Raw genomic sequence first — 17,285 nt, forward strand, 5'->3', positions numbered from 1 at the left:
CTCCTGCTGGCTTGCAGAACCCCAGGGCTCCAGTACTGCCCTGGGAGGCTATGTGCTTTGTCTCCATTCCTTCTCCAGTCTGTGGCATCTTGGAGCCTCATCCACCGGTCCCCTCCCCTCATCAGTTTCCTGTCACACTTCTGACACTCTCTACAGTCACCTTTGCTCTCTTACTCTGACAGATGGATTTCACAGAGACCAAGGGTCCCTGTCCTCTGTCTCCCAGGGAGAGAGTCCCCAGGAGTTAGGGGAGATATTAGGGGCATGGTGGAACCAAGAAACACGCAGCAGACACACAATGATGCCAGCATTGGCAGTGGTATAATGAGGGAGTGGGCGGGATTCTGCCTACTCTGAGTGGTGGTCATGGATCAACTATCTGGAGGTGAGGAAATGGAAAGGCAGAAAGAATCTGTTCTACCCAACTGGGAACTCTGATGTCTCTACCCTAGAGAGAAACCAAACCAGAAAGTATCCCCGCGGTCAACTCAGCCCTGCTAGATGGCTTCAAGCAAAAAAACATAGCAAGAGAACATCTATAATACAGGAGAACGAATGGAAGAGGACCACCAGATAGCCACATAAGGAAGGTTCACACATGCACACACCTGTGTGCACCGTAATCCACAAACGCCCCACATGCCTATAGCCTGAGCGGCTGTGCCAAGGCAGGGTGCTGGCCAGACTCACATCTCTGATGTTGACCCAGATCCCCTGCTGTCCCTCTGTGCAGCTCCATCCAGAAAGCAGTGGTCAGACTGACTAGTCCCAGCCCCAGGAGTAGGTGACACACCTACCTGAGCCATCCTCCCAGGGCAAACACACAGTGGGCCTCGACACTGGGACAGGCAGCCACTTGCTGATCTCTGTGGCACACCTACTTCACCTGGGGACCCGAGAGGGAATGGTTCTCTATGCTCTGCTCATACAGAACTTAGTGCCTTGGAGGAGAGAGATGTGGGCCAAGTCCCCTAGGTAAGGGAGAGGGCCCTCAAGAAGAGACATGGCCCTCCTGACACACTGTCATGAAGGCACAGAGTGAGCAGAGTGGTACTTACATTCTAACCATGGACTGGCCAAGCATGTCCCTCCAGCAGCCAGCCAGACAACAGGACACTGTGACGGTGACATCATCCCCCTCTCAGGCCAGAAAGTTGGGGGTGGGGGGAAGGAAAAGGAGGACCTTAAATGCTGTCCAAGATGATACCCAGGGACTGAGTTGGCGGAAAAGGATATATGACACCGTGGCGGACGTGGTCACTGCTCACTCCAGCTAGAGATGTGTTTGTCTGTGTACCAGAGTTATGCCTACAGTTCCATGGAGGTCACTCAGAAAGCCCAGAGAAAGCAAGGTCACTGAAAACCCCATCCATAGGGAACACTGCTGTCACCACCTCTAAAGCACTGGCATGAAGGTCCTCAGGCCACTGACAACTTTGTGGCACTGTTGCCCCCCTATATATATACACCAATGTCACCCAGAGATCTCATGCAACCCTCGGGGCAGGGCCAGGCTTCCGAGGGCTTTACACAGAGCCTGCTTGGGCTCTGGCCTTCTGGTTCCCACTGCCTCAGCTCAGTCCCCAGCAGCCTCACCCGTGGGCGCCAAGAAGGAACAGATGGCTCTCAGTCTGACGCTTTTGTGCCCCATCTGAATGGGGGAAATTGTGCTTTTTTTTTTCTATAAGTAAGAGGAATGTTCTTTCTAATCAGAGAAGACACCATCATCGGATTCAGATGCAGAAACACCTTTCCACCAGCAGTCAGCTTTATAGCAAAGGTGTCTAGGGACAGGAATCCCAGGGTAGGGAGACAAAGAGAAGTGTGTGTGTGTGTGTGTGTGTGTGTGTGTGTGAGAGAGAGAGAGAGAGAGAGAGAGAGAGAGAGAGAGAGAGAGAGAGAAAGAGAGCGCATGTGTAGCCTTGGCCTCGGTATACTTGAGAAAGAACAGCTCCTGGTGACCTTTATATTACTGAGGTACCCATGGTACTGGAGATTGTGGTAACCTTGCTCTAGAGATTCAGCAAGCAGATTCAGACAAGGTGGTTTAGGGAGGTCCATTCCAGTGTTGGCTCAGCAACCCATGGGTGTATGAATCTACTACGAAGGTCAGAGCTAGCCCATCCAGCCATGCTTCACAGAACGGGCTCTGCTGTCAGGACTCAGGGACAATCTACAGTTTCACCTATGATCCCCCAGAGTGGGGAGCCTCTGAAACCTCACCCGCAAGAACTCAGCAGGTAGCAAGAGGCTTCTAATTAGAAACAGCACCGAACTCGGCACTTCCTTCTAGAGAAGGTTATAATTAGGTCCAAACATTGAAAAATTGCTTCATTCGATCAAATATTTTGATTAGCAGGGAAATTAATTGTACTGTGTCTTCATTTATATTTACAGTGGGCAATTGAATCTAAAATGAATCTAAAAATAATAGCAACGAGGCTGCCTGTGGGGGGCCCCCCCCCCCCAAAAAAAAAGCATTGAATACTTAGATGAAATGAAGTCTGAGCTCTGGAAGGAAGACGCTCTTGCTCACCTGTGATGTCTGCTTGACACACAGAGGCAGAGGCAGGAAAGGCGGTGATCGTGGCCCAGGGAAGACTACTGGACAGATGTCAAGACCTAGGACTGTCTTCATGATGAAGCATGACACCAACACCTCGGGCGCCATCCCAAGTGTCCTGGTGGCATGAGGGGTGTGAAGGCTGCCGGGACATATCCCCACAGGCTCGTGTGTTTGAACATTTGGTTCCCAGCTGGGAGACTGTGGGGGCGTTAGGAAGCGGGGCCTAGCTGGAGGAAGTTATGTCACTGGCCTCGAGATTCCTAGCTCAGGTTCTTGTCCCCTCTCTGTTTCCTGATCCTTGACAATATGGGTAAGCTGCCCTCACCATGAAGCTGTCCACGGCCTGCTGTGTGCCACTGTTCCTTCTCCACCATGATGGGCCACATCCCCTCAAATTGCGAGTCAAATTATTTCCTCCTGAGGTTGCTGATTACAGCTGTGCATGGAGAGTTCCGGGCTTCTAGAACATCTCTGGAAAGGCCCCAAATTCAACCAACCCTGTCAGTGCTTGCTGAGGCCCAGCCCAGTAAGCTGCTGGCCATGCTGCCTTCACAGAGTGCAGGCTAGACTGAGTACAGTCTCCGAAATCCTCCCACCATCCTGAGTGGCTGAGGCTTTCTGATTTATGGAGCCACGGGGCTGGGTACTGAAAGGTGGGACTGACTTATGGTGTCCTTAGGCTCCCCCTGCCAGTGACAGATCTCAAAGTAGTCCCACTCCAGACACACAGTAGGCTTCCATGATGACACCTCCAAAAGCCATGCAGAACACAAGAGCTTCCTTGGAAGAAGACTCAGACACTCACAAACACTACAGGGTAGTTGCCAGGTACTATCCTAGGGCTGTGACTGAGAGACCAAAACCTCTTGTTCCAGGGGACATTCAGAGATGCCCACAAGGGAGGGAACAGAGGCTGCTGGCTGCATCTCCCATTCTCCATGCCCTGGCCATATCTGATGTATGCTCCCCAGACTTGGGTCTACACAAAGCACTCTTCCAGTATGTCTTTCCCTATAGGTCCTCCCTTAACTATAGGGTCAAAGGCTCATCAGAAAACCACTCCTGCCTGCATCCTAACTCTCTTCCCCCCTCCCCTCACTGCCTCCTAGCTCTTCAGCTCACTTTTAGAACACAGTGGGCACTTACACAGAATCTGCCCAGACCTGTGCAAACACCCGCCTCACAAATCCTCCTAGTGTGTGAAACTGTCATAATGTTCAGGGAATCAAAGCTGCCCCTTTGGCTCTTTAATGACCCAATAAACTCAGGGGTGAAGTCACTTATGAAAATGCTAATATAAATTCCTCTACTCAAATAAATTCCACACCACTGACCACATCATCACCAAAACACTCAGCACAAACTGGAATAGGTTAGAATACAAATAATAATGCAGATATTTGGTGTTGGCTGGGCCGGGGTTCCTGCGAAGCTGTCAACCACAGGGCAAGGAATCTATGTGACAGTCCTAAGGGCAGACAGTGAAGCAGCTCTCCTTCTCCGAGGGAAGCTGAGGATATAAGTCTCCAAGCTGTGGGATCCTAGTCCCAGCCTGGATAGCTAGCTCTGGGGGGATGTCATGGCTCTCTGAACCTTGGTTTCCTCTCCTGATGGTGCTGATATAACGTGCTCCCAGCATGCAGGGCTACCAAGAGGACCAGTGAAGAGCACTCATGGGAAAGCCTGGGATGTGGCTGGCTTGTGGAACCTGCCTGATGCCCTCTTGTCTGGTGACATTTGATTGTGGTGACAAGAAGATGACTGTGGCTGGCCAGACACAATCTTTGGGTGGGCAAGTTGTTCTTTCTTAATATCTCAGCACAGTCCACACTGGCTTCCACAGGAGTGGCCATGGCCAATTCTGTGAAGGTGCATCACTCAGTGGGGTCCTCTGAGTGCTCCCCCTTACCCACCGCACACCTGGACCCCAAGATGCCCAATTTGCTGGAGAAGAGCTACAGAGTACTACTCAACAGAGAGAGAAGGGGAAGGGACCACTGTATCCCAGTCATTCTCTGCAGGACTTCCCTGATACAGCGGCCCTGGGATTGGCTCCTGGCTTCCTGGTATGCTCGGCTGGCAGTGCCACCACTGAGCTGAACCCATCTCTGGTACTCAGTAGATCCAAAACTACACTGAGCAGGAATGATTTCCTTCAGGCAAGGTGACATTCTGTCTTCCACACAAAGCACTTGGGTGTGGAACGCTTTTCCCAGAGCTGAGAGAGAGCTTGGCTGAGGAGTGACAGGAGCATGAGGAAGGTCTGTCTCTTGCTCGATGCTTTGTCCTGTAACCTGGCCACTGGGCCACAGGTCTTGGATGCTGGAGAGGTCAATCCCCAGTGGTGAGGGACGCTGGGGTCACCTTCCCCTTCATGGGCCCACTGGCCTTTATAACCATGGGGCTGGCCTTCCTGTGTGAGTGGGCTGTGCATGGGAAGTGGGACTCCAGCCTTGAGTGGGCTCTTCTGCCTTCACTCTGCTCTTGTGAAGCACTAACTACACTGGTGCCTCTGGAAACAGGAGTGGCCTAGAGCAGAACAGCCACAGTGTGGAGCCAGGACCCAGGATGCTTCGCCTGTGGGAAGGGCTTAGTCCCACACGCCTGTACAATGGCCACAAGATGTGAGATCTTAAACATGTCTGAGAAGGGGCATTGAGGTTCACTGAGCACGAGATGTGGGTGAAGTCAGATGACGGACTTCATTCTTCAATACATTTAAGGTCTTACTAAGGCCGAGTACAGTTCTACAGCCCAAGAATCAAGTGGCCTTGGCTGGGGGTAATCTCTGCTGAATCCCTCGGTGAGGAAGGTGTTGGCTTCTTTAATTACACTTCAGTAATCTCTTTTTAATTACTTGCCTCCCCTGTGTCCCCTAGAGGGAGAGGATGGCTGGTGTCCCCTTAATGAGCTGAAGTGAGACTTTACTCAGCCCAACCACTTCTGACTTCTCTTCCCTCCTAGTGAGAGCCTGGGATTAAGCTGTAGCAGGCTGAGTGACAAAAGCCTATCCTCCCCCAGTTCCCCAGTCACATAGAGTGGGGAGTCCCCAGCCATTCTCTATGGCCCAGAGTGAGGCATCTACACTCTGAAAAGCATTCAAGAGCCGTTGTGTGGTCTCTCTGTCCCTGCTTCCTGTCCCAGCTGGTGAGTAAACAGGACAAACTGAGCACCCACACGGCACTTGTACTGTGTGCCCCTTCACAGGACGGGGTGGGGGCGCTTGTGGTCCTTTAAACCTGTGATCCCTGGCTCAGCTTGTCAGCCAGGTAAGCAACACTCTTCTGCTTTACCTGGATTTAGGTGTGCATCTTTCAACTAGGTGTCTTCAGAACCCTGGGAGATATGCAGGACTGGGGCTCAGCTACCTCTCTGGTGTACCCCCCTAGACCAGTCTCACTGTGGTACAATGACTCTCTGATGAAGGAAGGTGTACAGAGGGTGGGAACAGCTGCCCTTGTGGTCTTGGCTCTTCCCAGTGTTCCACTGATGAACACTTTGAACATCACCCCACTGACCATTCTTCCAGAACCCTCACGGGGTGTGGAACAAAATGTGTCTAGAGATGAGGTTGACTCTTGTAAACAGAACCCATAATACAGTGGTTCTCAAACTGTGGGTCGAAACCCCTTTGGAGGTCGCATATCAGATATCCTGCATATCAGATGTTTATATTATGATTTATTACAGTAGCAAGATTACAGTTATGAAGTAGCAACAAAATAAGTTTATGGTAGGGGGTCACCACAGCATGAGGAACGGTATTAAAGGGTTGTAGCATTAAGGAAGTTGAGAACCGCTGACATAACACTACTGGGAAGGGCTCCAAGTGTCTCAGGTAGAGGCCTAGTAGTATTTGTCCCCTGTTGAGTCCTGTGTGAGAACATAATGGCACCCAAGGTGGGACTGCACCTGCCCCCCAGGTATGGGCTCTTCCACGTCCACATTTAGACTCCACAGATCTTTTGTAGTACAGCCCAAGTAGACCTGGACACTTCCACCTTCCACCAAGCCATTCAACAACTGTAGGACCCTAAGCCTGGCAGAGCCATGCCAGCCTTCCCTGCAGAGCTCACCTTCCCCTAACCATCGACTACACTGACAGACTCTTCCATCTGACTGTGTGCCTTGATCACTCCTATCTCTGGGGAGGCCCCTCCCCTCTAAGCCTCCCTCTCACATAGGTCTGTGTCCAGCGTTCTATTTGTTTTGCAGTACACTCTAGCATCAGGCATGTGACCTAGACCTTGTTCCCTGTCCCCTAGGCTGGAGCAGGTACTCTGGATGGCAGGAAGTACACACTAGGTGGTTTATAAAACTTCCTGTAACTTTAGCTCCAGGAGATCCAACCCCTCTGACCTCTCTGGTCAGTGTGTATACATACACCCCAGATGCATACAGATGCGCTTAATTATTTTAAATTAAAAATAATTTAAAACGAATTACAAGAGTCCTGAAACCCTCTAGCCGACCACAAACCCTGTTGCCCAGAGTCTGGCTGGAAAGGTTCATGCAGAGGGATTGGAGAGAAGCCATATTGCAGAACAGAGGGACAGTCTCAACTCTTCTCTTCAAAGCTATGAGTTCAGGCTAAATAGTGTATGATGGACCCAGATGACCATATGCACTGTCTACATCCAATCACCTTCAACGATGATTTCAGATGATGTAATCTAATACGCAGAATTGTTTTAAAGATATCGTACAGGGAGTTGCTTTCAAGAGTGATAAAGAGATTCCTGCTCTTTCACCCCAGATGCTTTTGCTCTGGGGTTCCATAAATGGTAGACATAGGGTCTGGGGGTGGGGGTTGGTTTCGGACTCATCACTCAAGCGTGAGGATGAGAATTAGGATTCCAGAACCCACACAGAAACTGGGCAGGCGCATTCCTCAGCCAGCACAACCCCCAGATGCATAATAAATACTTATCCCTAGACCCACAGGGAAGCACAGGTCTCACCCCTCGTCTGAGAAGCTTCTTTGTGCAACAGATGGAGACACCGTGGATGGAGACATCACAGAAAGCCAGAACTAGTTAAAATGCAGAGAACAGGTGACCATGGAGTGCCCAGTCCCAACTGATACATCTACAGCGCAACTCCACACCCGAGCCTCGGGAGAGCATTGTGGAAGAGAAGGCTGAAAAACTGTTAGAGCCAGAGGACCAGAGGTCTGCTGTGAGACTGTGTCTTTTACATAAGACAGGGAAGCTGCAGCCATGAGACTTCACATACACGGATGCCAAACAAGACCTGAACGATGATATCGGTGGACATGCCACCGTGGATGGGAGAATCTCATAAGACTCCACCCCTAGATGACGGGGTACAGGCAGTTAATGGCTGCCAAGAGATGGAAAACCAGACGTCTCCAAAGATGAGTTCCATGGGTTATCTGATATCAAGCAGTCAGCACTAAACACATATGCACACAAGCAACACCAATGGACTCAACATGCTTTCTCCCTCTGCTTCTGTCTCTCTCTCTCTCATATTTTTTATATATATTTATATATAAATTATATAAAATATGTATATATTTTATATATAAAATTAAAGAAGAAGTAATAAATTTGAGAGAGAGTGGGAAGGACAGGGGAAGAGTTTGAGTAGGGGGAGGAAAGGTTGGAAATTATATAGATACTGTATTAATGAGGTTCTCAAAAAAATTAAAAAACAAACAAACAAACCCCAAAGCAGGCTATTGTAGTGGCTCACCTGCAATGTCAGCTCCTGGGAGACAGAAACTGGTAAGCTGGCTAGCTAGACTGGCTGACCCCGTTGTAGGAAATGCAGTGGGAGGGAAATTGAGGAAGAGATGTGATATCAACTTCCAGCCTCCACGTGTATGCACACACATATGCATGTGCCCATACATGCAAGTTTGCACACACATGCACACACCCCATAGACGTGGAATGCTATAAATGTTGATGTAGATTTACAAAGGAAAGTGTTCGCTGAAGAATACATCACAGTGGCCAAAGTAGGAACACTCTAAACGCTCAGGAGTAAGAGAGTCAACGGGGAGTTCCTAAGCATCCACATTCTACCTGTAGGCGGCCTGGCACCATTTAATATAAGTGGAAGAAGCCAAGACACCCAGTTACATCTTTAGTGTCATCTCTACTCTGCATAGCTCCAAATGGATTCAAAACAGGAAAAGCGGTCTTCAAGGGGGCACAGAGGCGTTGGCCTGGCAACTGCCTCCTTCCAGGTTTTAAATCTTCTCTTGTCTTACAAGTGCACACAGCACTTGCCCACCTCCCTCACTCAGTTAACAATGAGGAAACACACAGGAAGCACCCTGCCTGAGCCGGAGCTCACTCCTTCCTTTTAGTGACAAGTCACTGACATAGTGGGGGGTCAATATGAATGCTGCTTTGCACAACAAACAGTGTATTTTTTTTTATAGGGTGACAAAAAGCATCATCACAGGGCAGAGCAATGCTCATAATATGTGAAGGTTAAAAGTCATGCCACAGAGAAGGAGGAGGTCTTTGTAACAGCCAGGGGACAGGGGGCCCATCACAGCCTGACCTCATTAAAACCAAGGCAAGGCTAATGTGGCTAAAAACAGGGTTGGTGGGAACATGGAGCACCGGGAAGCCTGGTATGCTACCCAGGAGAGTAGGCACTACATAGCCACCTATGAGACCGCAGGCAGCATCAGGACCAATAGTCATTTCACATGGAGCAGCAGAGTGTGTGTGTGTGTGTATACATGCTTGCACATGTGTGTTTACACACATGCATCATATATGTGCATATGTATACATCTGTGCCTCAGGACACAGGCACAGAGGCTTTGCCTGTGATGGAAGAAATGCAAGACAACCTACATGCTTCCAGCAGGATCATGGGAACACATGCAAGAATACTAGCATGTTCTCGACAGAGTCTTTCCATTTAACATGGAGATTATCTTTAAAACAGATTTTGTGAATGAACTAAAGCCACTAACGTGAGTGGAAGCTGGGCATGCTGGCTCATGACTGTAATCAGACTGGAAGGCTGAGGCAGGGGATCACTCAGCATCCCTGGGTCAGAGTCCTCACCTATAAAATTGGCCTATGATTATGAGGTGCCTAACCAGGAGGCTACAACTGGGGACAGTGAACTCGGGTGTTCAACACATGGTCACACACAGGCTGGCATCTGGAAAGGACATCAAGAACGGACCAGAGTAGCCAGCTCAGACAACAGTTAGCACCTGCTAGTGTGAGCTCTCTGTGGTGTATCCACTGCATCCTTTTGTTCCTCCATCAAGGGTGGGGTCACAGCAACTGTGACCTGCCTCCCTCAACACAGACTGCTGTGCAGAATGGTGTCTCCTCACTTACCTAGGCTAGAGGTGTTGTCAGTGACACAGAGCCATTTATTTAGCCACAGGAAGCGGCCCAGCCTTTGCCATCCCCACTTTGTGAAGACCTCCTGGTTTCCCAGGGGACTTTCTACCTTTCATCTGTGCATCTCTCTGGACCACACACCACCATGTTCGACTCTGTCTGGGGCTCTGCTGGTGCAGCCCTTGGCCTGGCCTCAGTGGGCCTCACTTCTGTAGATGCCAGGTCTTCTTCTGAGAGCTAAGGTCCTCTGAATGCTAAAGCCAGCAAGAGAGAGTGAGCTCCCAGGCCTCTTTCACACGAGAAAACACTTCCTCACAAAGTAGAGAATACAATTTCCCTTCTAGCACACCACATGGTTTATCACAGGTTTTCATCTGGCTTGCTCTAATGATGACGTTCGAATTGGCTGTCCCTGTGAGCTGCTTTGAGGGAGAGTGCCTTACCTCATCCAAGAAGGAGCTGAAGTTCTCCAGGAAGTATTTCCAGTGTATGTTGGGTGTTAGGTGAAGTCTTAATCTCCTCAAGAAGTAATGGTATTGGTTATCTGTTAGCTTCTGGCATACACTCTTCAAGACATCTCCAAATTCCATAGCCTTCACGAACCCTGTGTCCTCTTTATCCAGTGCAGAGAATGCCTAAAACATCACAAAAGCAGAAGAAAAACTGGCAAATGCTCCTGGCAAATGAATGCTCCAGCCTATGTGTGAGGGGCTGTGCCCACACCACGAGTGGAATCGTCATCCTGACACGGTGGGTCGAGCTGTGTGGCAATCATGACAAACCGTGGGTCGAGTCGTGCAGCAGTCAACTGCAAAGGTGTAAAAACGTGCTATAAAAAGTATGCACACACTTCTCCATCTGTCGAAACAAAATCATTCATTCTTACTGCACAGGGAAATATATATCAGGTGGCAGATTAAGCTGCTTTTCTTAAAGTAAAAATTTAATGTGCCTGCAGCCCACGGGCCCAGCTCTCCTGAGCCATCTTTCTTGTGCCGTGTGAGTTAGGCACACCTTGGAGCAGGGAGTGTGTGTAAGCAAAATACCACAGAGCTTTTCAGGCAGTCGTTGAGGCAGCAGGGAACAGCAGGGCACAGCAGGGCACAGAGGGGCAGTCCCTGTCCCTGAGTTGCTCAGCTAAGTCCCTGACCTCTCTGGGCTTTGGCACATGCTCTGTAAAGGTGAACCTAGCTAGGGGTGGTTGTGACTGAGTCTTTGGCTGGGAAGTACAGGGATGTGGAAACCAGGGCACAGCCATCTAAGAGAAGATCCAAGCAAAAGAAGCTTTGTGGCTGTCCAGATGCTAGAAGCCATGTCATGTGGGGAGATGATACCATGATTTTCTGGGAACCTGAGAAGCCATGTGAATCCAGTTACTTCTAGCATCAGGGTCTGAAGCTCCCTGGGACCTGTGGATGAACTCAGCCCGCTAGCCACAGCACAGATGTGGGAGGTAAACAGGAAAGGGCTCTGAAATCTATAAAACATTGTGGGGATACAGTATTGCTATGTTGCCTGGAAACAAGACAGGTGTGTGGCATCTGCAATAGCTTTTAGCGATGTGTTTGCATGCCCTGCCCGGTCCCCTCTGGTGGTCATCCTGAACCAGCCTCACCCCTCCCTCTCTTCTCTACCCATAGCCTCCACCCCTCCCCCACCTGCAGCTCTCCTCCTGTACTCCCTGCTGTAGAACTTCATGCCACATAAAGAACTTTTTTCTTTTTCCACAAGAAACCACTGTGGTTCCTCCCCGAGGCCCACGGTCCCTAGCTTCAGAAATATCCCGAGAGATGCCAAGCTGTGTCACTTGAGACCCAAAGAATAAGCAACCCTGAACATGAGAGCTCTGTTCCTGCATCATGTTCCAAAGAAGGACCCATATACAGAAACGGGGAGACTTGGCCAGTCCTGTAACTGACAAGCCAGAGAACGCCTGGCCTCCTGTAGCTTGCAGGGATGCTGCACCACAAAGCTGCCCTCCCCTTTCCTTCGGGTTAATGATCTCAGATGCTAAGTCCTCACAGAGAGCTAGATACTGGCAATATGTGCTTTATAGGATAGAGGCCAAGTTCTGGAGCTTCTCCCAGCTGGCTAGTCCACACCCACCTTTCTGCTTCTCTCCCCACTGTCCCCTCCTTTTTGGATCCAAGCGCCTACCTTACTTCCTTACACTGAGAGAGTAGGTGGATCTCATTTACCAAACCAAACCAAGTCCAAGTTTAAATCTAAATTTAGAGGCGGCCTTGGAAGCCTCTTTGCCCATGAGGGCTTTATAATCTAATTAAACCTTGCTGGTAAGCAATATAGTAACACATCTCAGGGAAACACCTCCACAGCCCTTTCCCCAGAGAAGACAGGGTTCTTTCTATATAGATCAGCCTGGTCTATTACCTGCAGCAATTCTTCTGCCTCAGTCTCCCAAGCAATGTGACAACAGGCATGAGCCAGCATGCCCAGCTAGGTCTTTAAATCCTTAGGCTTCCCAGATTTGGAGAAAAGGGCATGGACTGGTCCCTCTCTGCTTCTAGCCATGTTCACAGCCCTGCCACCTATGACCTGTGAGGCTATGGCCCTCAGCCTCAGCCTCAGTTTCCCTTCTTGTAGAACAGGAAGAATGACCCCCAGCCTTCATGCTATGCTCTAGGAGTCCATGGGCTCTCATGAGGGTTGGCACCCCACCAGAGCTCCATGCAGGCAGAAGCATGGCTGTCTGCAAAGCACTGGAACCCTCCTGATGTGGAGGCTAAGACTCTGCTGTGTGCTGGGGGGAGGGGAAGGGGAGATTCTTCCTGGTGGGTCCTCACGCATATGGTCCAAGTGGCCTCTGACAATCTGTTAGTCTGAGATGACTATAGTCACCTGGGATTGGTGTGTCCACCTCAGGTACCTGTGAACCAGGCTGGGGACACACTTTCAGGAGCATGGTTCCCAATCACACTTTCTAGAGACACTGTCATGACTCAAGGTACCACACCAAGCAAATCAGGTCACCCATAGGGCAGCGGTGGAACAACCTTCTCCTCAGATGGTTCATGGCCTTCGGGTCCCCTCCACAACAGTCTCTGTGACACAGCCTGTCCTGTTCAACTTCTTGAAGGCCACTTTGATGTCACTCATCCCCATGGGTCACTTGCTTGTGCAAGGGTCATGAGGTATATGTGTCACCATCATCCGGCTTCTCTGTCCTTTATAATGAATTATCTTTGTCTATGAACATAGGTACCTGTGTGTCAATGTGTAGGTATGAACACAGCCTGAGGTGTCGGCCTCACCTTACACCTTGTATGAGACCGGGTGTCTTTGTCTCTTCTGCCTGACCCCTGCGGCCTCAGCTTGCCTGGTGTTTGCTTGCCTCCACCTCAGTGGGCTGGACAGAGCCAGGGCAGCTTTTCATAGAACAACAGCAGAGACACAGTTGCCCCAATCAGCATCTCACTTAAACTGAGCAGATGCTCAGGAGACTGAAGAGAGGTCACAGTGGGTAGAGCTTGGAGCCTGAGGGAGGGAGGGAGGCAGGGAGGGAGGGAGGCAGGGAGGGAGGGAGGGAGGGGTGAATTTACAAGATGGGGCTCTTTGCAAACTGTCATACCTTTACCAAAGCAGGCTGGGAGGACTCCACTATCTCCTGCATGCTCTTCAACACCTCATCTGGGGTCAGCCTAGAGAAGTTGATGGGCGAACTTTCTTCCTTCTCCTTCGGGTGAGCTCTGCTGGCCCAGCTGACCTCAAGTGCTCTCAAGAATTCGACAGGGTCGATGTGATTGTTATGCACACCTACGTCCAAGCTTCCCCACAAAAGAAAAAAAAATAGATTCATTGAAGAAAAGAAGTTGCTTATTCATTCAACAAACAGTTGTGGAATACAGAGGCAGTGTGGGAAAGAGAATGATTCAAAGAGGTTGGTGCCCACCCTGCTGGAGCATGCCCACGGGTGCTGCTTCTGATGGGCGCACTTGAATGTCACCACGAGGAGGAACAAGGGGAAGGCTATGAGAGGAAAGACTGAGGGATGCCCCAGAGGGGAGGCCACTGGCTGCTCTGTCCTCAAGACCCAAGACCCGATGGCTGGGCACTGAGGCTCAGAGTTTCGGAGAGCAGAGTTGCTGGATGAAAAGATGGATGCCAGTCCATGGCTGGGGCATCTGTGGGGAAGACATCCTGCTGAGGATAGTGGGAATAACTAGGCAGCAGCCAGTTGAGCTACAAACTGGACAGGGAGTTCCCATCACGGCAGAGGTGTTAACCATGGGGTGTGCAGGAAGGTGTGGTAAGTGGGACTCACAAGGGAAGTATATCAGAGAAGCACATGGATGGGGCAACTGAGGCAGAGACACTGAATTCTTCTCCAGGCCTGGCTGGAATGAGTTGTCAAGCCAAAAGCTCTCCAAGGCTATTGTGCAAAAACTTAATATTTCCTCCATAAAAATTCCATCTCAGCATATGTCCCCACAAGGACATCGGTGCAGCAACAACAGCCTCCCTCATGCCCTCAACTCAGAGAGACAATTCCCTCTAAATTCCGAGAGAATAACTGGAGTTAGGTCCAAGCGTTCTCCATGAACACTCAAGTGTGTTTATTAAAGACACTGGAAGTCTCATGCCCTCATGTTCCCTGCTCCTGGGCGGGTAGATGGCTCAGATGGGACAGTGTTTGCTGATAAGAAAACGGACCTGATTTCGATCCTATACCCCTGTGTTTGTTTTTCATTTTTGTTTTTTAAAGGGCTAGTGTGGAGATGGAGGAGCTACATGGACGTGTGGGGTTTGCTAGCACAGCCTACTTGGTGCGTTATAATCCAGCACTCTGTCTCAAAAATAGAAAAAAGAGGCAGGCAGAACATGCATGTGCACACACAGGCAAAAGGTTGCTTCTTTTGTAATTAATTCTTGGGGTCCTTTGAGTGCTTGGATGTTCTGTCAGCTGGACGGGAACGAGCATCCACATCGGAAAGCTTGGGAGCTCAAGCAGGAGAGAAGTTTCCAGTGACTCAGATGCTTCTAAAAGAGGCGAGAGGCTCGATTTTCAAATTGCAGCTGGGGAGCATCCTAGACTGCCTGCGTTGGCATGGACCACGTGACAGGGACACAAGGACACAGACAATCAGTGCCGCTTCATGCACTGGGAGGAGCTGCCAGCACAGTGTTAAGATGCAGCCATAAAGCAAACGCACATGCGAACCTCCTCGCTGGGGCTTAGAAAAGTCTATTTTGGATCTGGGAAAGAATAATCTACATGTAATTACCAATAGCCAAGATGTTTATCATCAAGGGGTCTTTGAAGAGGAACAAGTGACTGAGTGATGGATCCTTATTAAGGCTTCGTTGTGCAGGAAAGTTGATCACCCATTGAAGGGTGGAGAGCAGAACGTCTGAGGCCTTTTGTGTTGTTTATAAAAGTACCAAGTCTAGCTACACTGGAACAAGACTCTCTCAGAAACATTTAACTAATTACTTATCTGTGTCTATTTTCCCATGATTTATTCATTGAACACATGAATCCTTATTCAGCTGGAAATAGATTCAGACAGAAGACTCTTAAAGGAGAGAACACGTGAGCACTTCAAGATGGTCTGGATGGACCTCCATTTCCACACACATCTGCCACACCGTGTATGCACACACTCCATACATGCCACAAACAGACAGCTCACACATACACACACTACACATGCATGCATGAGACAACATACACATTCAACACACATGCACATATATACTACACACATGCACATACTATATATACCACATATACACACACGTGCATACAGACATGATATACCACAAACATACACAGTATACCATAATCATATACCATAATCACACATGCATGCACATATCCTCTGATACGCTTACATACTATAAAACACAGCATACACATACATATAATATACAGTATGCACATGCACACACAATACAGACACATGTGCAAAACACATACACACACTCAAAGGTAGTGAGTTTCTTACAACTTGCACATAACAAAGCAATGTCTTTAAAAACCAGAAAAACTATTTTCTTCCTGGATTCCAGAGGCAGACAAGCTGACAAACTGTATGAGGGACAGTTAAAACATACCAGAATGAAACAATTCATACCAGAATGAAACAATTCAGGAAATGTAATTTTTGTCTACCGTTTTCTAGAAAATTACTTCAGGAAGGACCAACCCCAGCAAAGACAGAATGGAAGCTAGGAAATCAAAGGCTGGGCTTAGTGCAGTCTTAGCAGCCTGGCCCTCAGTCCAAAAAGGAGAAACTGAACTGGATGCCTGTGACTTTTTCTGGTCCCCGCAGAGAAGTGAGATCTGGTAAATGAGATGGATATCTAAGAACTAACAACAGGATGATGCTAATGACAAATGCTTATAGGACAAACCCAAGCACAGAACACTGCAGGGCAGGCAGCAGGAGAGGGACTAGTTGGAAGTGAGAGCCAGGGGCTCTCCCAGAACCCAGAGTGAAAAGTAAGAAATACAAAATACGTGAGAAAGCTTGGAACCAGGAGGGATCGCGTCTGGATGGCTCTGTGGTCCACAACCAAAGTTACATCAAGAAAACCTCCCAAAATCTCAGAACACAAAAATAGCGTGTCCTAGGAGACTGAACACACTGGATAGAGACCTTTGTTTCGGGGTGAGCTGGGGATTTATCAGCAGTGACAAGGAACTAGGACACTGACCAAACAGAAGTAATAATGGCATGGCCCCGGGGAAAGTACTATGTAGAGAGGAAAATGACGGCTGACCATGCTAAGGTGGACTCTGCTTGCGGACTACCCAAGGACAGGTGACCTGTGCGGCAACATGTGGTGACCTGCGCACCAAGTTCTCTGTGTTTGTGCAATGGACGCTGAGGAAGGAGGCTTGACGGGAGGCTGTGGAGACACAGACTAAAGCCCATGTCTTCCTTGAAAGTCAACCACACAAGTTTAAAATATAATAATAGTAATAATAATAATAATAATAATAATAATAAATAAAAGCAAAAGTCAGGAAGTGTTGACATGAGCTTGTCACCTAGAAAAGGATACATTTTGCTCCAAGGTCATCAGCTAAAGGCCTTGAGCTCCTGACTGAAGGGGTGGGAACCAGCAGGCGGCAGGGACAGGGCAAAGGGCTGCAGCTTTCAGTGGGGAAGCCCTGAGCTGGGCACTGAGAGAAGTTAAAGCATTGTCAAAGGAGTCTCTTGGCCTGTGGCTGAAACACAGAACAGCAAACAGCAACTGGAGGTCGCCTCAGTCAAGGCTGTGTGAATAGACTGAGGAGAAGGAAAAAAAAAAAAACCAACCAGGATGCCGGCCTATTAGTACAGAGAAGGACATACTAGGAGGAGGTGGAGAGGAGGAGAAAAGAGAGAGGGAGGGAAGAAGGG

The 17,285-nt window shown here is 49.2% G+C and overlaps 1 protein-coding gene across 3 annotated transcripts in view; it reads right to left on the reverse strand.

Annotated features, from left to right (window-relative positions):
* The window catches only part of Efcab6 (EF-hand calcium binding domain 6), a 173,170-nt gene that overhangs the window by 19,895 nt on the left and 135,990 nt on the right, over positions 1–17,285 (reverse strand). For all 3 annotated transcript variants that reach the window (XM_028788769.1, XM_028788767.1, XM_028788766.1), the window contains 2 exons: positions 13,505–13,700; positions 10,359–10,550 (listed from right to left, as the gene is read on the reverse strand). In XM_028788769.1, the coding sequence (XP_028644602.1) occupies positions 10,359–10,550; positions 13,505–13,700 (388 nt within the window). The remainder of the gene's footprint in view (positions 1–10,358; positions 10,551–13,504; positions 13,701–17,285) is intronic.

Source organism: Grammomys surdaster, unplaced genomic scaffold, assembly GCF_004785775.1.
Source record: "Grammomys surdaster isolate TR1022 unplaced genomic scaffold, NIH_TR_1.0 125767, whole genome shotgun sequence".
Classification (NCBI taxonomy): Eukaryota; Metazoa; Chordata; class Mammalia; order Rodentia; family Muridae; genus Grammomys; species Grammomys surdaster.